The sequence below is a fragment of the Hemiscyllium ocellatum genome, chromosome 37 (assembly GCF_020745735.1).
Source record: "Hemiscyllium ocellatum isolate sHemOce1 chromosome 37, sHemOce1.pat.X.cur, whole genome shotgun sequence".
In the NCBI taxonomy this organism is placed as follows: domain Eukaryota; kingdom Metazoa; phylum Chordata; class Chondrichthyes; order Orectolobiformes; family Hemiscylliidae; genus Hemiscyllium; species Hemiscyllium ocellatum.
Window position 1 is genome coordinate 25,602,838 of NC_083437.1, and position 25,683 is coordinate 25,628,520.

General features: G+C 39.9%; 1 protein-coding gene across 1 annotated transcript in view; it reads right to left on the minus strand.

Moving 5' to 3' along the window:
- Window positions 1-4,214: 4,214 nt before the first annotated feature.
- The window catches only part of LOC132833580 (uncharacterized), a 28,593-nt gene continuing 7,124 nt past the window's right edge, over window positions 4,215-25,683 (minus strand). Inside the window, exons 3-8 of the mRNA XM_060851948.1 lie at window positions 20,871-21,005; window positions 13,892-14,066; window positions 9,907-10,005; window positions 9,469-9,560; window positions 8,787-8,924; window positions 4,215-5,547 (exon numbers count right to left, since the gene is read on the minus strand). Coding sequence (XP_060707931.1) covers window positions 5,206-5,547; window positions 8,787-8,924; window positions 9,469-9,560; window positions 9,907-10,005; window positions 13,892-14,066; window positions 20,871-21,005 — 981 coding nt within the window. The 3' untranslated portion in view covers window positions 4,215-5,205. The remainder of the gene's footprint in view (window positions 5,548-8,786; window positions 8,925-9,468; window positions 9,561-9,906; window positions 10,006-13,891; window positions 14,067-20,870; window positions 21,006-25,683) is intronic.

A 25,683-nucleotide genomic window follows, 5' to 3' on the forward strand; every position in this document is an offset into this window, starting at 1 on the left:
GTGTGGAGTTTGCACGTTCTCCCTGTGTCTGCGTGGGTTTCCTCCGGGTGCTCCGGTTTCCTCCCACAGTCCAAAGATGTGTGGGTCAGGTGAATTGGCCATGCTAAATTGCCCGTAGTGTTAGGCAAGGGGTATATGTAGGGGTATGGGTGGGTTGCGCTTCGGCGGGTCGGTGTGGACTTGTTGGGCCGAAGGGCCTGTTTCCACACTGTAGGGAATCTAATCAAAAGCAGAAAGTGCTCTAGAAACTCAGCAGGTTGGCAGAATCGGTGGAGAGACAAACAAAGTTAATGCTTTGAGTCTAAAAAGACTTCTTTGGAACTGAAGAGGGCTGCAAAGTTATTTTCAACATGCTGCTAACAGAGGTGGAGGAGGAGCAAGTGGACCAGCTGATAACAATGCCCAGAGAAAAAGACAATGGGAGTGCCAACAGAAATAGAGGACAGATAGAACAAAGAACATTACAGCGCAGTACAGGCCCATCAGACCTCGATATTGTGCTGACCTTTGGAACCAATTTGAAGCCCATTTAACCTACACTATTCCATTTTCATCCATATGTTTATCCAATGACCATTTAAATGCCCTTAAAGTTGGCGAGTCTACTACCGTTGCAGGCAGGGTATTCCACATCCCTACTATTCTCTGAGTAAAGTAACTACCTCTGACATCTGTCCTATATCTATCAGAGGATAGATAGATAGATACAGATACTGAATAGGTGTTAATTATAGCAAATAGATCACCTGCACTAACAGCAAACCATGAAAACAAGAAATGGGGGAGGGGCAAGAAGGGGCTCTGATCAAACTGAAGTTATTAAACTCATTATTGAGTCCTGAAGGCTGTACAGTATCTAAAAGGCAAAGGAGCTGCTGTTCCTTAAGTTTGTGTTGAGCTTCACTGGAGCACTGTAGCAGGCCTCAGACAGGAACGTTAGCATGAGAGCTAGATGGTATTGAAATGACAAGTATCTGGAAGGTTGTGTTCATTTTCATTTGCTAAACAGATGTGTCCTACAAAACAGTCATCCAATCTGCATTTGATCCTGCCAATGTAGAGAGAACCACCTTGTCAGCAGCGAATACAATAAACTAATTAAAAGTATACATAAATTGTTACTTCATCTGGAAAGAATATTTGGGGCCTTGGATGGTGAATAGACATGAGGGAAAGGCAAAATGTTACACCTTATTCAATTGCATGGGAAGGCGACATGTTGGCATGGATGGGGAGGGTAGTGTTGGAATTGATTAGAAGTCATGGAAGAAATAGTCATTGTCAAAAACTGATATGGGAGGAGAGGAAGATGTATTTGGTTGTAGCATCTTCCTGGGATTGGCAGAAAAAGAAGAAATGATGCTTTGAATGCAGAGATTAGTGGGTTAGAAAGGGAGGACAAGCAGAACCATATTGTTGTTCTGGAAGAAAGGAGAACAGGTGAGAGCAGCCATGTGGGAAATGGGTCAGACATGGCCTTAGCTGAGGGCTCTGACATACACTGTAGGGTCAGTCATTGGGGGGGGGGGGGGGGGAGGAATCTTTGGTTGAGGAAGAAGGAAGCCATATTGGAAGCACCTGTATGGTCAGAATAGATGCAATGAAGATGGTCAGAAAAAATGATGTTTTCCCTTTGTTCTTTCAACAGTTTATTTGATGTTAGGTCAGGATGTGCCAGGTATTGGTTCTACATAAATAAAATGATAATTTTATCCTTTCTTGCTCAAGATACAAATGGACGGGTGCACCTAAATAATTTGTCTTTAATATTAGCTCAGTTTATCTGTGTGATATGAAATTGCACCAATTTCATTTTCAGTGGATTTCCTATGCATAAATGTAACGAGATCAAAGAATTAATTTGTTTTCAGAAGAAATTAGATTAAAACAAATTTATGCCCTCATTACAAAGCAGTTTGAATTAGAACTAAAATTGATTGCGATGCAATCACCAGTGTAACTATACTCCTCTTACAATTACAGGCATCAAATAATATAGTTTCACCAAATGACAGATTCAATACGAAGGGAGCTGCTTCTCTGATACACTGGCCCTGATATTTATTTAATGTAGAAGGATAATCTCAATCCTCGTACGTGACATTACTACATAAATGATAATATCTGAAACTAATTTTTTTTAATGTCAAGCATCATTAGCTGCAGCATCTTCCAATTTCTCTCAATATTTTAGATCCAAAAATGGACAAAAATTAGGCATCATGCCTCAGGTGCAAATAAAAGGCACTTTTTAAAAAAATTCCCTGCTTGCTTTTTATTGAAATCTACTTGAAGGATGTGAAAATGAAATGCTGGTTTGAGGAGTGAATTGAGAATAGTGGTTTTGTCCCTTTAATAGGCTCATATTGTTATGAAAATGAGCAAGCTGCTTCAATAGCAAGATTAGAAAACATGTCATTTGCATGGATAATTCATTCTGTTCTGATGTATGCCTCTTCAGAAAACATGGTGCATCAAAATAAATTTTAATTTGGAAAATTATATGAAATTGTCCTATCTCATGATTACAGCAATTACTGCCTAGAGAATAAATCCAGCTCAGGTTAAATCAGAGCAAGCCATTAGCTGGGTTTTTCTAAACAGAAACTATTTATTATTAACAATTCATGTAACTGAAAACCACAATAACTGCCCACTCTGCCACTGGATATCTTATTCAAGCAGCAACTAACCTTAATCTTTCAAATATTCATGGACAGTAAATGTCTGATGGATTAGAAACCCGTGATTAACTCAATTTCATGTGAAACAAGCTCATACCACTATAGTGCTGCACCCAGAATGGATACAAGCTCTCGACCTATAGGTTCATCCTGTCTCTATACAGAGTACACACTCTCTTCCCATTGAGTCTATTCTGGGAGTGTATGGCATGACTGGCCAATTGTGGATGATTTCAGAGTAAAGCTGTGATAAAATTCCAGCAGTAATGTAGCACAGACATACAGATGACCAACACTTGCTTATTGACAGTTAAACATAGGTTTTTAATCCTTCAGTCATTTACTGTCCATAAATATCTGATCAATTAAGATCAGTCTCTGCTTGTACAAAACATCCAAAAACTGTTTGGAGGAATGGCTTTTTAAAGGCAGTACATACACAGCATTCATTGAAACAGCTGAATGCACTCACTGTTCACTCAGTCTGTGAGCTGTATTTATTTATCATTCAGTGCATGACTTGTACATATAGACCATGCTGTTCAGTGCCACTTTGTTCAGAGGTATACTGAAAGTCACTGTCAGTTCAACAGTAACCAGAATTCTGTTTACACAAAATTAAAGGAAGCAACTTCATAAGCAAATTAAATATGTTTAAAGAAAGTTATTGCACAACAAACAAAGTTGACATAACTACATAATTGTCAGTAATTATAAAAAAAGCTGCACAGAATGAGACTTTCATATTTGCTTCATGAAATACCACATTGATAAACTAAAGGTGACATATAGAACAGGATTTTAAAAAATCAGTTTTGAAAACGAAATAGATTAAATCAGAACAATTTATTTGTGGTACGTGCTGAGAATCAACTATCTCCAAGTAACAATAGCAAGTACAAACACAAGAGGCACTTACGGAACACAGAAAGGTCATAAAACAGAATTTAATCAGCATTATGAAATGTGTGGTTTAATATCGAAGAACTGTAAAGCAAATATTTACTCAAAGACAACTGATTTTATAAAAATATCTGTTTTCACAAATTAACTATAAAGAATTCTAATGCAAATTTTGCCAGTGTTAGAATTAAACAAGTTTCAAGTTGCAGTGGCTAGAACTTTAAAGCTTAAGCTTCTAGATTTGAAACTCTTATCTTCCTTACTCCGCTATTAGTCAAAAGAAGTTGGAAGAAAGCAATCTAAGTGCAGCAATCTAAAGTTTCATACTCTGGGCGAGCTATTAGTCTTCAGCAAGAACAGAGTATGAAACTTTCAGCTACATAGCAAATCACCAACATTTTTATAACATAGTTCAGTTGAGATGGATACAACTCACAATTAAATAGAATACAAGTATCAACAAATTGTATTGTTGGCAGAGGGTATGTGTTGACATAGTCAATAGTAGAAAAGGTGTGTTGCTGGAAAACCACAGTCGGTCAGGCAGCATCTGAGGAGCAGGAGAGTCAATATTCTGAGCAATCCTGCTCTTCTGATGCTGCCTGACTGGCTGTGCTTTTTCAGCACCACACTTTTTGACTCTGATCTCCAGCATCTGCAGTCCTCACTTTGTCATAGTCAATAGTATGTTAATTCATGGTAATCTAGTAGTTCTGGAACTAGACTATCAACCTAGACATGAGCTGAAATGCCACCATGTACGTTGTGAAATTGAATTCAATTACCCAGGGAAGTGACCTAAGAAGCTGCCAGATCATTATTTAAAAAAACACAACTGGTTCATTGATATCCCTCAGGGAATGGAACCTGCAACCTCCACTCAGCCTGGACTACATCTAACACCAGTCCTATTTTACTGCAGTTACTTTGGCTTTGGGAGATAGTGTGAAACAGGGGATTCAAGTGCATGTTCTATATTCTTCAGTTTTAGGAGTCTTATAGTGTGGTGGTAGTGTCTTAGCCTCTAAACCAGAAGGCCTGGCTTCAAGTTCCACCTGATCCAGATATGTGTCTTAACATCTCTGAGCAGGTTAATTAAGAGTAACTACATTCTTCTGTTTTTAGTGTCTTGTGATTCAATGTTAATGTCCCTACCTCTGAGACAGGAGGCCAGGTTTCAAGTTCTACCTGTCCCAGATGTGTGTCACACCATGTCTAAACAGGCTAATTAAAATAAATATATTCTCCAGTTTTAAATCTCCTTTGAAGTGGTGTATAAAAATAACTAATTTGCTATTATCTATTTTAATATCCACAATCAAATGTATCACAAACCCCACAGAGCTCTTGTGGTACCTGGTGGTGTCCTTCCTGCCCTCCTGAGCCAGATAAACCTGGGTTCAAATCCCATCTGATCCAGAGGTGCATCATCATACATCTAAAAGGCTGATTACAAATATCTACCGCAATCTCCACAAAGTGAATATTAATTCCCTTAGGAATCACAAGTGGTCATTAAATACCACGCTGTGTACATTCCAAGTACAATTTATTTTGAAATGTCTAAAAAAAAACAATAAACTTTAACAGATTTTCTAATTTTGGCTGTTTACCTTGGTTAACTGAAATTCACAAACCCAGGGAGAAATTCCGAATTTTCCAGGTGCCTGCTTTCAAATTGACTCTGTGTCATTTCATATGCATTGGTAGAAAGTTCTGATTCAATCAATGGCGTGCCTTTGAGGTAGGGTTCTTTTTCCTGTTCTGGGTATCTGCCGTGTAGTGCAAGTCCATTCTCAGAATTCAGACTGTGAGGTTGTGAATGTTCATTGGATTGTAGTGATGACAAAGCTAACTGGCTATCAGCTTTCTGCAGACAGTCGCTGTTAGCTCCTGTGCATCCATTGAAAAGTGGTGTGTTTCTGTTGCTTGGCGTATGCACTAAGGAACTTACTCTTGACTGTAAACAAAAACACAATTAAAGCACCAAAACTTGTAGAAATATTAGCCCTATAGTTTCTTGTTTCCTTTCAGATACCCATTGCCTTTCTGTACTTTCTTTTGGCTGAGTTTAACCTTGTTTTTTATCTTGGTTCAGATTTGGAGCTAGGGAATTTTAGACACTGAAGTAAGATATCTGTAGATCTGTCAGAGATATCTTAAAACCTCTTTCCTGATTGATACGTTGAGAAGATCTAAACAGGACATTCATGATATTCTTAGCAGTAATCTGATGGTATTTTCTAACACAATGTATTATTATCCATTTGTTTAATGAATGTGGTAGACACTGAAGAAATATGTATTCAACATACGACAGAAAGACTTGAATCCTTGGGTCACGTCTTCACATGTAATCAGGTTTTTAAACAACCTCCCTCAGGTCCCCCAAACCCTCTGTCTATCTGTTACCTTGGACTCTTCATATCTTGTACTATCAGCTGTGGCTTATATGGTAGTACTACTGTCTCTGAGTCAGAAGGTTTTGTGTTCAAATCATAGTCCAGGACTTAAATGTGTAAATCATGATTGATGCTGTAATGCAGTATTGAGTGAGTGCTGTATTATTGGAGGCAACAAATTTCAGATGCAATGGTAAACCTAAGCCCAGCCTGCCCTCTCAGATAGATGTGGAAGTTGGCATGGGACTATTTTGAAGAGAAACAGAGAAGTTATCAGCTATCCCTGGTGTCCTATCCAAAATGAGATAGTCACACCTCATCCATCACCTTCAACATTCATCCCCTCCACCACCAATGCACAGTGGCAACAGTGTATACCATCTACAAGATGCACTGTAGCAATTCAATTTGGCTCCTTTGCAGCACCTTCTAAACCTACGATCTCTACCCCCTCAAAAGGACAAGAGCAGCAGATGTTGGGAACACCACTATCTGCAAGTTCTCCTCCAGTTCACTCACTGTACTGACTTGGAACCATGTTGCTGATCCTCCACTGTAGGGGAGTCAAAACCATGTAACTCCCTCCCTAATAGCATTCTGAGTATACCTACACATTATAGTATGCTTTGGTCTATAAGGCAGCTCAACACCTGGTTCACAGGGGTAATTACAAAGGGAGACAAATGTTGACCTTGCCAGTGACACCTACGTCCCTTTAAAGAAATAACACAAAACTGGTTGTTATAAAAATGCAATCTGTGGGAGTTTGCAGTATAACAATTTGCTACAACAGTGACAACACTTGATTAACTATTAAACACATTGGAATACACTTAGGCTGTGAAAAGTGTTTGATAAATACAAGGGAAGAATGGGACATTTGAGTCTGCTGGAGCCCACAATACTCACAGACTGAAGGGAGGATACAAAATGTGCATAAACATTCTGCTACTGCAATTAACTAGCAAGGACTGCTTGGAGGACTGCATCACTGACACAGAGGGCTTTAGCTCAAGTATGATAGTGACCCTGGAGTGGAACTGAGCCAAGTTCAAGATGGTTGGGAGTTCTCAATTCTGATAGCAGGAAATCTAAGTCTGGTTCTGGTGCCTGACACCTTGTCAGAAGCTCTTTTCTGGACTAACACTGCCATCTGCAGGCAGTATCTGTAACAGTTCATTGGGAAAATACTACTCCTTGCTGAGGACAGGAATTGAATCTTTTGTGTCAGCAGTCCTTTATGTCTGCCTTACTTTTGGGAGGATTCCTGGCGTAACCATGCTCTGGCCAAACCCTTAATTGGTTACAGCAAAAATCTTCTATGAGAAAGTGAGGACTGTAGATGCTGGAGATCAGAGCTGAAAATGTGATGCTGGAAAAGCGCAGCAGGTCAGGCAGCATCCAAGGAGCAGAAGAATCGACATTTCGGGCATGAGGCTTTCTTCAGGAATCCTGAAGGGCTCATGCCCGAAACGTCGATCCTCCTGCTCCTTGGATGCTGCTTCACCTGCTGCGCTTTTCCAGCAACACATTTTCAACTACAGCAAAAATCTGCAAATGTCAGAAATCTGAATCAACCAAATAGCCTAAGGTCTCTGGAGTGACAAGTGATCTTATTGAAATGTAAAAAATGGTTAGTAAACGTGACAGAATAAGTGCTGTGAGGTTGTTTTCTCTGGCTGAACTAGTGGAACTAGTGTTTCATGGGATTGGAGTTTATCACAAAATATTGAAATGAGGAGAAATTTCTTCATTCAGTGTAATGTGAATTTTTGGAATTCTCAACCCCAAATAGGTGGAGATTCAGTTAATGAGTAAAGATAAAGTGCTATAGTCTTGCCAGACCATTTCATGAGAGAAAGGTGATTGGCAGTGGTTTAACTTGAGGGTCACCACACCTCAGGTGAGGGGAGATATGAGATGGACAATTCTTCATGGTAACCTCAACTTATGTGAGAATTGAGTTTAGATCAGAGTGGTGCTGGAAAAGCACAGCAGGTCTGACAGTGTCCGAGGAGCAGGAAAATCGACATTTCGGGCAAAAGCCCTTCATCAGGAATAGCCCCTCTATTCCTGATAAAGGGCTTTTGCCCGAAACATTGATTTTCCTGCTCCTCAGATGCTGCCCGACCTGCTGCGCTTTTCTAGCACCACTCTGATCTAAACCCTGGTTTCCAGCATCCGCAGTCCTCACTTTTGCCCTTGTGAGAATTGAACAAATGCTGTCGGTGTGACTCTGCAACACAAACCAACTATCCAAGCTAACCAGCACCTCCCCAACCCCAAACCCCTCACTCCATTGATGGGTGTATTTGACACTGAGACTGTTGTTTATCGTAACTAAAAGAATCAAATATGGGATTAGGGCAGAAGATTAAGAGTAATGTTGAAGTTCAGTTATGATCTTAATGAATGCTGAAGCTGCCTTAATGGGACATATGGCGTACTCTCGTTCCTACTGCTAAGTTCTTAGAAGTTGTTGGACCCATTGAGCATGTCAGTTCACATCTATTGAGAGAAGAGACAATTTGACATTTCAAAAGATTGATTGGGAGATTCCACACGTGAGACATTTACTTGTCAGCACAATTGCTTACTGACCTGATAAGTATTTCCAGCTTTTCTAAAAAAAAATGCTGTTAATGTTTGCTTGCATTGTAATTATGTCAACAATCAAATGAAAATGCTTTTTGCATATTTTTCACAGGTGTTAAATTCAATGTTGAAATGTTTCCATATAATTATCCATTTTTCTACTAGTTCAGTCACAATTGGATTTACCATTATCTACTCTTACCTGTTGTGCTGAAGACATACTGTCCCCATTCTCATTTTTCTTCTTGATACGTGGCTTCCAATGACAGACCAGGCTGTCATTCTGAACACTATAGTTCTTGTTCCCAATCAACCAATAGGTTTTCATTTTCCCCTTTCCCTGTCACAGAAGCAGATTCTAATTTATTGAAGGAAAGTGCAAAAAACAACCAATCTTGACCAAGGTCACTGCTGCTAAAACGGACTAAGTGAATGGAGTTTAGCTTTATCTGGGAGAATCCTTGATTTTGGGAACACTGGGGGACAACCCTGGGCTCCAAGGTAAAATAAAGGTGAGGAAAGGACTTTATCTTCCTCTTACGCATAGTGTGATATATTCTCTGATTATCAGATGAAAACCAACTAAAGCTATGAGATGTCTCTCACTAGTGCAATCTGTCATCTTTTTTACTTTCACACACTGATTACTCAGGTCAGTACATAATGAGTTGGTGTGCTCAGTGTACAGTGGGTCCTGTGTGAAATACACTGACCATGAAATCACACTGTGCTATTCTAAGTTATTTTTCCTCAGTCCTTTGAGAGTCGGTGTGTGAAATGTGTTGTTGTTTCAGCATAGTTAAATGACCAATAAAGAAACAATGGGAATTAGCATAATAACAAATGTGCAGATCTTTTCACTTAAAGGAAGTAGGAGGTTTTACCTTAACTTCAGTTTCGCCTCGCAGTTCAATTTCATAAGCCTCATCATGCACCAAGGCAGCAAATGTAGCTGAACTAATGTGAATTTTCTGAGCTGAGGTAGAGGAAACATCACATTACATCAGATAAAATATCAAACTCATGTCAACTACCCATAATAGTTCATAGGACAAAAACAGACTGATGAAGATTAGTCTCAATGAGAGCTTTACTTGCGTTTGGAGAAATGTAGTAGAGGGTGGAGGTCAGTGGAATTGTGGAAGGTTTCCTTGCATCTATTCTCCACATCAATGGAAGAAGCAGTCTAACTAAAAGATGTAAAGCTATTTGTTCCTGGAAACCGGACAGGGTTGGAGCCAAAAGACTGGTTTGGATAATACTACGATTAATGTAGCCCATGAGCAGTGTAATACAAGATTATTACAATAGTGATGACTTACGCAGACTGGTGGACTCCATACGAGATGCAGTATTGACTGTATCTCCAAATAGACAATAACGAGGCATCTTATATCCCACAACTCCAGCCACGCAAGGACCTATAATACAGAGATACTCACATCTCAACATCATTACTACTCATTCAGCAACCCTAGGAGCAAGCAGATTCTCTAAAGAAGCAATTCTTTCCATTTCATATATCTGCCTTGAAATATTAAAGCCTGTCTGAACTACTGAAACTGCAATGACACTGTTTAAGAAAAAAGCTTTCATCAAATGATTATATTGTTAGTGAAAGTTTTGCAGACCATTATACCAAAAACATAATGGAAATATCTAAACGTACTTCAAAAGAATTTATGTTCTAAAGGTAAAAGAATACTTCTTTTGTAATATTCAGTTGTACGCAGAGTTGTTCATAGTGATTTTACAACATAAAGACAGACAGCTGAACCAAATTGGTATTTGCAACACTGTAAAATTAAAACTTTCAAAGCCTTCAAAATTGACCCAATGGTTCCTACCAGATGTTTTTGAATAACCAATCCCAGACTCTGTGAATAATAAATTACTTACACCAATTTATAGCTTAAATAAAAGACGTAGCAATTTATTAACAACACAGTAACTTTAGCAGAGCAAAATTAGACAAGGTCATGGAGTCACAGAAGTAGACAGCAAGGAAACAGACCCTTCAGTCCAAATCATCCATGGCAACCAGATATTCTAAATTAATTTAGTCCCATTTGCCAGCATTTGGCTCATATTCCTATAAATTCTTCCTATTCATATACCCATCCAGATGCTTTTTAAATATTGTAATTGTACCAGTCTCCACCACTTCCTCTGGCAGCTCATTCATACATGCATCACTCTCTGCGTGAAAAGGTTGCCCCTTAGGTCTCTTTTAAATCTTTCCCCTCTAACTTTAAACTATGTCCTCTAGTTTTGGACTTCCCTATCCCGGGAAAAGACCTTGTCTATTCACTCTCAGGCACCCCTCATGATTTTATAAACCTCTATAAGGCCATACATCTGCCTCCAATGCACCAGGGAAAATAACCCCCACTTATTCAGCCTCCCCCAATAGCTCAAACATTCCAATCGTGGCAACATCCTTGTAAATCTTTTCTGAACCCTTTCAAGTTTCACACCATCCTTCCTACAGCAGGGTGACCAGTATTGCATGCTGTATTCCAATAGTGGCCTAACCAATGCCCTGTACATCCCAAACATGACCTCCCAACTCCTCTACTCAGTAGACCAATAAAGGCAAACATACCAAATGCTTTCTTCACTATCCTATCTACCTACAATTCCGCTTTCAAGAAACTATGAACCTGCACTCCAAGGTCTCTTTGTTCAGCTACATTCCCCAGGATCTTACCATCAAGTGTATCAGTCATGCCCTGATTTACCGTTCCAAAATGCAGCAGCTCACATTTATCTGAATTAAATTCCATCTGTGACTCCTCAGTCGTCTAATTTATGCCTATGTTTAAACCTAATAACCTTTGTTTTTAGCCCCATTTACTCAAAAGACAGACAGACACAGTTAAGAGATAAATAAAATAACACAACTGGCCAGATTACTTAAGTGGTTAAACCATGATGCATTCTTCCACAGGCATATATTTGTTTCTTGGTTTATTTTCTGAACATGTCAATCAAGGCCACATTTTCAGTTCCCTCAGAGGAAGTCAGTAGCACTTATAACTTAGTTTATTCTCTGAATTTTCAATAGCTGATTACAGGAGGCTAGGCAGGGAGCTTTCAAGTCTTCATGTTGTAGTATCAACAACCAAACTCCTCATAAAAACACAGTCCAAAACCCAGTTCAAAACTCTGGCCTGTCCCATTAGACTGACCCTCTCCCACATGGACCCAGTTACCATTCAACATCTACCACCTGCTTGAGCATAAGGTCTCTCCCAGACTTTCTACAACCGATTCCTATACACTGACCTTGTTAATGGCCAACATTTGCTATCTGTTTAAACATGGTTTCCCTGCTGTAGAATCTTTTGGTCAAGAACCAACCTTCAGTTAACTTCAAGGCACCTGGTCTCAAAATTAGATCATAATTTATTTGTCCCTTTTTTAAAAATTTTAAACACAAGTTGATTCTCACAGTTCAAAAGTTATCTTTAGCTTACTGTTCTCAGTTCAAAGCTCCAAACCAAAATTGGTAAAATAATAAAATAAAAATAATGAAAAATTAGCAAGGATTCTATCAGTGAGGCTGCACTCACTCTGGAGCTTAATCTGATAGAGTCCAGATTGCAGAAGTAGATATGTAACTCAACCTAACCAATAACTTGCATTCTGATGGTCATAGTTAATCTTCATTATATTAAAAATCCTGTGTAGATTACTCAATCCTTGACTGCTACTGTCTTCTTGTTGTCACATTTTCCAACTCAATTGGACAACCTTCACTTAGTTCCATGTTTATCAGGAGCCGAACCATCTCCAACAATGGCAACTCCCCCATCTTCCCACTGTGACCTCCCACCTATTTAATCACTTCTCCTCTTCCTCAGCCATAGTCTGCCAGTGAGCAATATGTCCTGTTTGGATGGGGTTAACCTTTACATGTACATCAATGACAATCAAAATGACCTCCACAACTACCAAAACCTCACTGCTTCTATTATCAGCCAGCATCCTGACATCTTATCCCAAATGATCTGCAATTTCCTCCAAACAAGTATTGCAATGACCCAAAACAATGTTTCTGCCCTCAGCAAAACCTCCTGAGAAATAGCTCCCTCCATAATTTTTTCCCAAAACACACCCCACCCATCCCTTTTCAAGCCATTGTTTCAGGTTGAAATGCATAGTTAAAAAATTTCATTTGGGGCTGTGTAGGTTGTTATTTCATGTCCTCACGATTAGAAACACCACTTATCTTCAATGCATCATCCACCTCTGCTCCACCTCAGCCTATCTGGAGCTGAAATCTTCACTTTCTTTCAAATGTAGCCAGTTTCTCACCTAGAATTTCTAATTCTGGTCAAACTTATTATTGGAGCTTACATCACAAGACCCCTCCTGTCTCTAACTCTCACCAACCAATTTCCAACCAATGGAAAGTGAAAAGACATAATTACCCAATTGGAGATTTTTTTTGTTCGTTAAACACCCTTTTCTTCTCGCACTAGCAACATTTTTAAAGTAATAATTACAAGTTCAGAAAGAAAAAAAAATGAGAAAAAATTAATGGGACGACTTTTCTCATGGTTTGCTCATGGCACTGTTTTGGAGATTAATCTACAAATTTCTGAAGATTCCTTGTCAGTCTTGGAGAATTGGGATGAATTGGTGCCATTATTTCTCCCCATATAAATCTCTAGTCAGAAGAATGGAGAAGAAAGAAAAAAATGGACCATAAACAGGCCAATGAGCAACAGAAAGAGCAACAAGGAGAGTTATATATTTAATAAAAAGTCCTGGTTGTACCCCATCCCCCAGCTGCCAGGTAAAACTCTATATTCAACCAGCCTCCTGCAACTATCACAAGACAACAGTCACACGTAAAAATCAAATTGGCTCCTGCAATCTCAGTGGCATGGAACATGCACTAATTTTCTTTGAAAAAAATAAAACAACTGATTTAGGCAACATATTTGGAGAGATAAGTAACTCTCCTTACAGAAAAATTGTTGTATTTATAATATATTAAATTTGATCTAAGGCTTTGAGGTACGTTTACCATGGTTGATGGCAGTTATACTCAAACTGAAAGGTAATATTTGCTATCAAATGATACCCTCCAGAACCCATACCATAATGAACTGAAAAATTACAATCCATCAAAATTATTAAATAAAGCCACAATCTACAAAGAATAATAGGAATAGACCCAAAGACACAATCTGAAGGAAACAACAAGATAGAGCCAAAGACGTGACTTTTAAGGTATTAGGAGGGGAATTGTCTGAAAAAAGACATCTTCTGGGATTACTTGTCAGATTTTCCAACCTGTATGAATGCCAACCCGCAGTTGCAGTCTTTCTGTTGGCATGTGAGGAATTGGCACTTGTCTTACAGCTGCTACTAAATCCAGGGACATCTTTGCAATTTCATCAGCATGATTAGTTCCTTTCCGTTCAGGGAGGCCACTCACCACCATATATGCATCTCCAATGGTCTCCACCTTGATCAGGAAGAAAACAAAGTAAAAACAGGTTAAACTGTAAAATAAATTGACTTTTTAGCATGACACTGGAAAACAGTATTTGTGGCAATACTAATAGGAGAATACCAGGGCAGTTTAGGAAATACATACAATCAGATACCACAACAACTTGATTTTACATAACCTTACATTAAAGATGTCAGACATTTCTTGATGGTAACAATCTTATCTGAGACACAAGGTGATGATGATAAGTCCCACACCAAAGACATGACACATGGAGCAGACTGACAGATCTCATGTTGTAATTAGACCGTTTTGAATTGTCAAAGCAGCAATTTTTCATGGGAGACTTTAAATCGTGGCCATTGGTAGCATCTCAAATATATGCTAATAATCCCATAGCAAGATTTCAAAGAAGAGCAACAATAGGTTCCTCTGTGACTTCAACCAACACCACTAAAACACAACTCTTTTGTACATGTTTGCTACATGTAAGTTAACTTTAGAATGGTGATTAATGTGATGAAGGGTGAATAGTATATAATTGCTATAGAATGTTACCCTCCAGAAGCCATATTGCAATAAACTGAAGCTATTAAAGTTACAATCTATCAAATATAATTTGGAATTTAAAAAGAGGCAGATGGATGCGAGTCAGTTTTGCAAAAGTATATTTTAGCAGATCAGAAATGTTTTTAAACAGTGACCTAAGTGTATTAATTCCAATAAAAGTGTGTAACTGCAGTCAAGTGCTTGGCAGTCCTCTTTACTGTTAATTGTTGGAATATTCATACTGCTGAGTTTACAACAGATCAGAAAGCCATCAGGATTAGCTTTGAGTTCAGTTCAGAAGGGATAACAGTTTCTTCTAGCAGAACAATCGAGTTTTTAGTTTGGGGAACTGGTCAACCTAGCTGAGGCTAGATATCTTCAAGTTCTTGGAACTGAATAGGATTGTGAAAGGTTCATGACAGCAGACACAGAAAAGTCAGAAAACGGTCTCTGCAATCCAAGCAGAATAAACTAAGAGGAGTCAGTGAAGCAAAAACTTAAGGGTTGAGGTAGGAGAGACATTTCTTTGGATTGAGTAGCCATTGGGGAACAGGTTGTTTTGGTGTTTCTATTAATATTTTTCCAACTCATTTATGGGATGTGGACATTGTTGGCCGGATCAGCGTTTGTTGCTATTCCTAATTTCCCTGAAGATGGTGATGAGCTGCTTTCTTGAAATGTTTTGGTCCTGCGGTGGTATTTAGAAGGGAGCACCGAGATTTTGACCGAGAAGGTCAGGATTGTTTGTTCGGATGTTTTCATCCTCTTCTGTTTTATGTTTTGTTGTTAAAGAAGATTTGGAGCCTCAGTGGCTGACCACCATGATAACCAACAGCAACAAAACCTTTCTGTCAAACGAGGTATCGTTCTGAATCGGACTTCATCAGTATTATTGGAATCACACTAGACTTCACAAGGTACTCCATTCGCTGTTATAGATCACCTTAGATAATTTGGAATGACTCAATTAAGAGTCTTTTTATTTTCCTTCTTTTAAACACAGGAAGTAACTTGAGCCACTGCACTGAGGTTTAATCAAAAAATGGACACATAGCCAAAAGAGGCAATATTAGGAAAGGTGATCAAAGGCTTGGTGAAATAATTGGATTTTAATTGATATTTTGTAAAGATAGAAATGGAGCAGCATAAAAGTTTGGGAGTGAAATTGAAGGTTTATCTTTCAGATAGCTTGAAGTGCGGTTACCTAATGATGAGGAGACGGGATGATTTATGAATATGAAGCCAGCTTCAGAGGAAGAGATGTTTGGGAGCAGTACTGTAAGACAGGTGGTTGTAGAGATCAGGAGAGGTGCTGTTGTAACACATCTTTGAATGTCATAAAAAGCCTAGGTTCAAGTTCCACCTGACCCAGTGGGGTGTTGTAACATATCTGAACAGATCGATTAAAAATATCTATACAGATCAGGAGGGACAAGGCCATAGAATTTGTGGACTAGAAAGGATGCAAATTTGTAAATTGGAGGACCATCGCTATTTTACATTGTGAAAGCAGGCATTATGTAGAATAGGACATGACAGAAAAGTTCTAGATTAGAAGATGTTTACAGAGGATAGGCGGATAACCATGAGGCCATTGAAAATATCAAGTCCAAAAGTGACTTTGGCAAAGATATAAAATACTTCCATGGAAATAGATTAAAGATGTAGCACTTAAACAAGTAATAAGAAAATAGAATAAGATGATACGTGGTATACATTGATGACGGGCTTTATTAGAGAGCATCAATATGCTTCTGCATTTAGAGAAGATTGTGGATATTGATACAGAAAGAAGATGACGGGCGGCACGGTGGCACAGTGGTTAGCACTGCTGCCTCACAGCGCCTGAGACCCGGGTTCAATTCCCGACTCAGGCGACTGACTGTGTGGAGTTTGCACGTTCTCCCCGTGTGTGCGTGGGTTTCCTCCGGGTGCTCCGGTTTCCTCCCACAGTCCAAAGATGTGCGGGTCAGGTGAATTGGCCATGCTAAATTGCCCGTAGTGTTAGGTAAGGGGTAATGTAGGGGTATGGGTGGGTTTCGCTTCGGCGGGTCGGTGTGGACTTGTTGGGCCGAAGGGCCTGTTTCCACACTGTAAGTCTAATCTAATCTAAAAAAAATGACCTTAATGTTATTTCATAAGGACTTTGAGGTTTATGATTAATAGACAGAGGTTGGAACCAAAAAGGAATGGTTTTGTGAATGCAACTCAAATTCATTTTGAACATCAATTTATATTTACATAGCATCTTTAACAAAGAAAGATTCCAGGGCTTTTCACAATAGCAGTATAAAACAAACCATGACACTGAACCATGTAAGATTCAGTTAGATGATCAAAATCTTGATCAGAGAAATTTGTTTAACGAGTGTCTAAAATGATGAAAGCAGAGAGTTAGTGAGACATAGGAAGTGAATACTAAAGCCTAGGCAATTGAAGACAAGGCTACCAAAGGTGGAGTGATTGTAACTGGAAAAAGACAATCCACCAATCTGACCTCAGACTGTTCCTTGATTACACAGCAATGAGAAGGGAGCAAAGGCAGATTTTGTCAACAGAATATTATAAACAGCAGTTCATGTTTAAAGGAAGTGAATCTATTGAAATTGTTTTTTTTGTTTAAAGGCCACTTGTGAATTTTTCAAATGGTCTATTGTTGATTTTAAGATTCGCCCAAAAGAATTTAAATTAGCGCTGAAAATGTGTTGCTGGTTAAAGCACAGCAGGTTAGGCAGCATCCAAGGAACAGGAAATTCGATGTTTCGGGCCAGAGCCGCCTAAACATCGAATTTCCTATTCCTTGGATGCTGCCTAACCTGCTGTGCTTTAACCAGCAACACAGTTTCAGCTCTGATCTCCAGCATCTGCAGACCTCACTTTTTACTCGAAGAATTTAAATTACTAAAGCTCACTTGACATTTCAGAGGAATAATGCCACAAGAAGTAATTTTGACACTGTTGACATTAAGCAGATATTTGGACATGTGACTAATAGCTTTCCCAAAGAGGTCAATTGTAGGGAGGGTTTAAGAAGTGAAAGATGCAACAAGGCTTAGGAAGAAAATGTCAGAACATTTTGCCTAAGGGAGCTGAAGGTGCTGGGTTATGGGGCTGCAGTAGGTCACAGAGATTGGGAGGAACAAAGGCATGGAAGGATTTGAACACGAGAGAGAGAATTTTTAAATTTGAGCAGAGCTGGTCTGGAAACCAATGTAGGTTAGCATTCACAGAATAGTGGATGAAAAGGACATTGCAAGTCAAGAAATGCATATTAGTTTTGGAACTGTAATGTACAGAAAATGAAAGGTAGTTTGTTGGCTAGGAAAGTAATGAAATAATGCCAATACTAAAAAAAAATTTCCAGTAGAGGAGGAGAAACATCTGGATAGGGTAGAGAGGGAAAAAATTGTCCCACTGGTGAAAGGATCAGATTTAAGAAAATGTCTATATTTGAGGAGGCGGTGTTGGATGTCTTGAAAAGCTTGAAAGTGGATAAATCACCAGGATCAGGTGTACCCTAGAACTCTATGGGAAGCTACAGAAGTGATTGCTGGGCCCCTAGCTGAGATACTTGTATCATTGATAGTCACAGGTAAGGTGCTGGAAGACTGAAAGTTGGTTAACGTGGTGCCATTATTTAAGAGAAGTGGTAAGGAAAAGTCAGGAAACTATAGACCAGTGAGCCTGACATCGGTAGTGGACAAGTTGTTGGAGGGAATCCTGACAGACAGCATGTACATGTATTTGGAAAGGCAAGGACTGATTAGGGATAGTCAGCATGGCTTTATGCAGAGAAAATTATGTCTCACAAACTTGATTGAGTTTTTTGAAGAAGTAACAAAGAGGATTGATGAGGGCAGAGCAGTAGATGTGATCGATATGGACTTCAGTAAGGCATTTGACTAGGTTCCCCACGGGAGACAGGTTAGCAGGTTAGATCTCATGGAATAGAGGGAAAACTAGCCATTTGGATTCAGAATTGGCTCAAAGGTGACAGAGGGTGATGGTGGAGAGCTGCTTTTCAAACTAGAGGCCTGTAACCAGTAGTGTGTCACAAGGATTGGTGCTGGGTCCACTACTTTTCATCATTTATGTAAATGATTTGGATGTGAGTGTAGGAGGCATAGTTAGTAGGTTTGCAGGTGACATTAAAATTGGAAGTCTGGTGGGCTGCGAAGAAGGATACTTCAGATTAAAACAGGATCTTGATCAGATGGGCCAATGGGCTGAGGAGTGGCAGATGGAGTTTAATTCAGATAAATGTGAGGTGCTGCATTTTGGAAAAGCAAATCTTAGCAGGACTTATACACTTAATTGTAGGGTCTTAGGGAGTGTTGCTGAACAAAAAGACCTTGGAGTGCAGATTCATAGTTCCTCGAAAGTAGAGTGGCAGGTACATAGGCTAGTAAAGAAGGCAGTTGGTATGCTTTCCTTTATTGGTCAGAGCATTGAGTACCAGAGTTGGGAGGTCATGTTGCAGTTGTACAGGACATTGGTTAGGCCTCTGTTGGAATATTGCATACAATTCTGGTCTCCTTCCTATTGGAAGGATGTTGTGAAACTTGAAAGAGTTCAGAAAAGATTTACAAGAATGTTGCCAGCGTTGGAGAATATAGAGAGAGGCTAAATAGGTTGGGGCTGTTTTCCCTGGAGTGCTGGAGGCTGAAGAGTGACCTTATAGAGGTTTATGAAATCATGAGGGACATGGATAGGATAAATAGGCAAAGTTTTTTCCCTGGGGTCAGGGAGTCCAGAACTAGAGGGCATAGGTTGAGGGTGAGAGGTGAAAGATATAAAAGTGATCGAAGGGGCAAAGTTTTCTCGCAGAGGGTGGTACCTGCATGGAATGAACTGCCAGAGGAAGTGGTGGAGACTGGTGGAATTTCAATATTTAAAAGGCATCTGAATGGGTATATAAATAGGAAGGGTTTAGAGACCAAGTTCTGGCAAATGGGACTAGATTAGGTTGGGATAACTGGTCAGCATGGACAAGTTGGACCGAAGGGTCTGTTTCTGTACTGTATATCTCTACGACTCTATAATTGTCAAAAGAGGCAGTAAGTGACCTGAGGAAATTTTCATCCAGCCTATGGTTAGGTAGTGAATGCACTGCTAAGAATATAGTGGAGGCAGGTTTCAAGTGAGAATTGAGTTGAATTGTAGTTTGAAAATGAAGAATTTGAATAGTAATGAAGGTGTAGAACCATGTGAATTGCTCCTTCAAAGGACCAGCACAGACACAGTGAGCTAAATGGACTTCTCCTGTACTGTAAATTTCAGTGATGCTGCTGGCCTTAACTAAAGGCCTAATCTGTACTGACCCAAAAATATATTTGACCATTGTAGTCTATGGTCATGTGACTAACATGATGAATTACAACAAAGATTGTCATACAACCACCCAAGTATCACATGGAATCATACAGTTCAAAAGAGACCATTTCGCCCATTATGTTTGCACCAACCCTCCAAAACATATCCCCACCCAAACCCACACTCTATCTTAGTCTTCCCATTTTTTCTCTGGCTGATGCATCTATCTTGCACAACCCAGGAAAATGTGGAGAGTTTTTTTGTATGGCCAATTCACCTAACCTGCACATCTTTGGACTGTGGGAAGAAACCAGAGCACCCGGAGGAAACCCACACAGACACGGGGAGAACATGCAAACTTGTGCAAGGCTGGAATCAAACCCATGTCCAGGCACCGTGAGCAGCACTGCTAACCATTACTTCCTACACCCTTTCAAGTTTCATGTGCTGGGCCCCTAACCTTGAATGTACGACAGTCAAATACTTATCCAAGGGTTGTGAGGTTTCACCCTCCCAGGATATTCAGATAATGAAAAGAGCTGCTTATCTGATAGATCCTCACCTACACAGAAAGGTGAACTCAGTATGTCATTTTAAAAATATAATAACCTGAATTAGTTGTTACAAAGCTTGCATTCAGATATATTTTCATTCCCTTAAAATTCTTCATCATATCTATCGGACATTGAGAGTTGGGGTTAGAAAGAAAAACTGGATATAATGTATCTAATATCAGACTAGGCCCTATCCCTATTATGTGAAGATGCAGGACTTCAGTTAACATTAGGCGCAGGTTAGTTGGTCAGCCCCATGCACTGAGCTTGTGCCTCATGGACGCCTATGAGAGATGTTGTACTACACCAAGCAATCTCTGGTCTGACCAGAAATCATTGTTTGAACTGTTTTAACGTTAGTGATTCTGTTATTCGTTAATGGCACATATTGAATTCGTACCTTGTATACGTCGTAGGAATCAATCCTGGTATCAAAACACATGTACAAATTGTTCAACATCTCCACCACCTGCAGAGGCGTACACGAGGCAGCGATGGTGGTGAATCCTACAATGTCCGAGAAATAAATTGTCACCTGCCAACAAAATGTAAACGTGTACAGACGCTAAATTAAGAAGCTTGTATTGTTCCTCCAGTTCAAAGTTACACTCCGCGAAGCAATGGTCCTGAATTTGGCCTGAACATTGATAACACGTCGGTCTCCACATTCACAGAGAAAAGTAGGAGGCTGCAGTTTTCTGCAGAGCTACAATAGCAGCTACCATTGGACGGTGTATCAATGTACCCTCCAGCTGGGTTTCTTTTGATTTGATCTTTTGATTCAGTAACTTGATGATAATAAGCATTCTGACGTATAATCCAGAGATTTTAAACCGTATGCATAAACTTTCCCAGATCAGTAACCCAACAGTTCCTTTCAAGGTCAATATCATAGAATCTATGTAAAGATGGTGGTCATTCGGTTCATTGCGCCTGTATTGGCTCTTTGACAGAGCCATTTCAGACCTTAACTATTCACAATGTTCAAACTCTATTAACTTTTTCGCCAGTTCGCTTAATCACTTCTCGTCCATGCACCTTCCATGTGTATGAGTAGCTCTGGATATTCTCGATATCCTTCATACTTTTGAACATCTCTTTCAAATTCCCCAACAGCCTCTGTTCTAAGGAAAACCGTGCTTACTGTTCCAATTTCCCTCTGTCTGAGAGCCCTTCATCCGCGGTACCACCCCAGTAAATCTCAGCATTCCCCAGCCCCTCTCAAGGTTTTCATACCCTTTCTGGAAGTTACGTACTTAGAATTGCACACAACACTCTGACTTTCGCTTAACACGAGATTTAGAAAGTTTTACCATATAGCACTAAAATAAACGCGAAATACTGCAACACTGGGAATGCTGCAGGAACTCGGCAGGACTGGCAGCATCTGTGGAGAGAGAAAGAGGTAACGTTTCGAGACCAATCTGTCTCTTCAGAACTTGTGTTCTTCCTATGAGTGTTAATCTAAGGATCCAAATTTCCATCACTGAACCTGACATCACTTGCAATAAGCTGAAAAGAACGGCTTCATTATTGCAGTGCAATGAGGCCCAAGTGGAACGTCTCAGGGTTGCATTGATTTCCGACTGGACTCCCAGTGTTACCTCGTCCGGGATGCAGTTTAGGATCTGACACCACGAAGTACAAAAGGATAGAAATTGAGGCTTCAAGGATTTGCACTTAGATATCACCCGTTGAGCTAGAACACAGCGCCTTTCACATTGTAACGGAATTGGGTGGGGGTGGAAGAGGGATATTTTTCGTGCTGTACCTGAAATACAATGAGGTGCAGATATTGCTGGCAGCTGCGTGTAAACAGAAAGCGCAAGCCTGTTGAGTTTCTCAGAACTCCTTCCAACCACCGCAGATATAGTGTATTCCCAACGTAGGAAACTGGGCAATCAATTTGCTTTTGGACTGCATCCGGATAGCTGCTTATTTATCATCCCCCATTCTCTACATTTCCTTAAGAACCAAGATAGGTAATTGACTAATTATGTGTAATTATTTGCAAACAATGATGCTCTTGGGCAGCTTTCAGATGCAAATAAACCCGCCCGGCTGGTCAAACCTGACAGTCATTTTGCTGCCTTGAAAAACTGGTTTGGGCCTGCATCTCAAAACATCTTTTGAAGCTCGCTCTGCATAATTCCTGCTCTCTTTAAAACTGAGTTTTGTTACAGACTGTGTTCGAGAACTGGTATTTGTCCCAACGAATCATGTTTTATGCTGCTATGTCCGGTAGGAATTTTCTAATGCCGACTAAATTATTTTTAAAAAATACAAAATATTTTAGAAAATCATGCACTAGGGTCAGGTGAATTGGCCATGTTAAATTGCCCGTAGTGTTAGGTAGGGGTAAATGTAGGGGGATGGGTGGATTGCGCTTCGGCGGGTCGGTGTGGACTTGTTGGGCCGAAGGGCCTGTTTCCACACTGTAAGTCTAATCTAATCTAAATAAGTCAGAAATGTTTAGGCGTACTTTGTTGCAAATGCACAAGGTTTTTAGATGGAACTGCGTGTGGGGGTATCGCCTCGATATTATCAACACTGAATTAAATGATGTTTAAGATGCTGCACTCACTGGAAACCTCTTCAGAAGGATACGGAAATGAAAGCAGAACTCGACTTGAAACACAACCACAGCATGCGTCAAAGTTCCTGAAATGTCCCCTACAAAGGGTTCAGACAGTCGGATCAAATTCAAGTTCTACATAATTCTCCTACTGTTGGTTTAGCCAATTGCCAAAAAGTTTAAAATGATATAAGAGCAGTTATACTGCAGTGTAATTCAATGACTAATGTCGTCACATCCTTCCTAAGATGTAAAGGCCCAAACTGAGTACATTGCCTTGTGGAGGCCAAACCAGTGTCTTATACAGGTTCGTCATGACGTTCTTGATTTACAATTGCTGTAAAAATGCTAATTTTGTTGAAGTCATCTTCACTCATCAGAATAATCTGCAAAAAATGCCGAAGGAAAGGGAAAATAACATTTGTTGTGTCAGAGAAGACAGTGCTTAATGGTTGACAAGTGGACTCTAAATGAGGAATGCATTAGTTAATAATGACTGATAGATAACTGCTTTAAAAAAAATTAAACCAGGCAGATTGATTCTGATTAAATGAACCAGAGAATGGCTGTCACTTTCCTTTATATGTTATTTAATGGAAAGCAGGCATTGTTGGCATTTTCTGCCCATCCTTAATTGCCCTTGAACTGCTAACTGGGCCGTTTCAGAGGACTGTTACAAGTCAACCACACTGTGGATTCACAGTCACATGAAGACCAGACAAAGCAGATTTGCTTCCCATTGGTATTTTATGACAATGATTCCGCAGATGCAACTACCTTTAAATTTCAGATTTCATTAAAATTCAAATTTCACAGTTGCCGTGCTGGAATTTGAATCCATATCCCCAGAATATTAAATAAAAATAGGAAGTGCTGAAGAAATTCAGCCAGTCTGATGGAGAGACAAAACAGAGGTAGCACTACCAGTAGAATGACCCTTTTTTTTTAGATTACTTACAGTGTGGAAACAGGCCCTTCGGCCCAACAAGTCCACACCGACCCGCCGAAGCGCCACCCACCCATACCCCTACATTTACCCCTTACTTAACACTACGGGCAATTTAGCATAGCCAATTCACCTGACCCACACATCTTTGTGACTGCGGGAGGAAACCGGAGCACCCGGAGGAAACCCACGCAGACATGGGGAGAACGTGCAAACTCCACACAGTCAGTCGCCTGAGGCAGGAATTGAACCCAGGTCCCTGGCGCTGTGAGGCAGCAGTGCTAACCACTGTGCCACCATGCCGCCCTATTTCATTAGACCTTTCCCAGAATATTAACCTGGATCACTGAATTACTAGTGAAGTGATATTATTACAATGTCACTGCCTCCCTCTAATTTGTTGAGTTGAAACAGGCGTGTTATTTTCACCTGATAAGAAGGTGAAATTATTAATATTTGTAGCTTCCACTACATGCAAGTGCACCACACTGCAAGCCAGGCTGACAATGTCATATATTTGTTGTTGGTGTAATTCTTCACACATTAGGGTTTGCCTAGTCGTGGAATCACATCTAATGTTGAACACTGTTTTGTGAGTTTTGCAAGCATGGGCTGGTTGTGTGCAATTAGAACTTTGCTTGTTGTGAACAACCAAAGGGATGTGCTGTTTGATATGATCCAGCATCTTTGGGATTGACGGCTTACATACCAAGCATTGCACCAGCACTGAAATGTATATACTATATTACTCATTTGTATAATATGTGAACATCTCTTTGGCTTGATGCCAGCATTCAGTTAATGGTGAACATCACTCATGCAACTACTGCTTAGAAACAGTGTGAAACAGCTAGCATCACTTGTTGCTCAGACATTTGAGAGACCTTACCATTCCAGGGTAATCAGAGGTAAACAGGGCACCCTTCAGGACCAAACATAAAAACCTCAGCTCCATCTTTGACATTATACAATACATAACAAGATATGATCTGATCAGAGTAGCTATTGTCCTGTAGGATGTCTTTGATGTGTTTTATTTCAGAATTGAGCTGGAAAGGTGAACAACCAACTTGGACTATATGTACAAATTTTCTGAGTAAGGCTAATTATATTGCTTGTGGAGCTGTATGAATACTAACATGTATATTGACCAGTGAAGGCAGGGTTGCAGTCAACAATGGCAGAGATCACCATGGCCAATTTTTCAACATCTTCGACATCAAGGAGATGGAGCTTATTTTACTGCTAAATTGGCAAATTTGAACAGGGGGAATCTCATTAAGATGTGTAAATAACTTTTATACAAAAAGCAGTATGACCTCAGTCAATTTCAGCTCAGGAGGCTGCTTCCCAATCCCTTTTATACGTCCAACAATTAAAAACATTCTCGATCCCAACACTTTAACTGAGGTTTTGGCTGCCAGTGTGCCCTCTATTTTGGGATTTTCAGAAAGGTGAGAATACACAATATGACGTTTATGCTGTTTAATTGTCAAACATTCCTGGGCTCCTTAATCACTGGAGCAGTAACACAGTGAGTGTTTGTGTCTGAGCTCAGGGGGATTAGGCAGAGACACTATGGCTGATGTCTCAACCCTAAACATAATCCCCAGCTTCAGCAGGCAACAGGGAAGAGTCATCCTGAATTGCAATTGGGCTACAGAAAGGAATAAGTGGGAAAGCAAGAAGTGA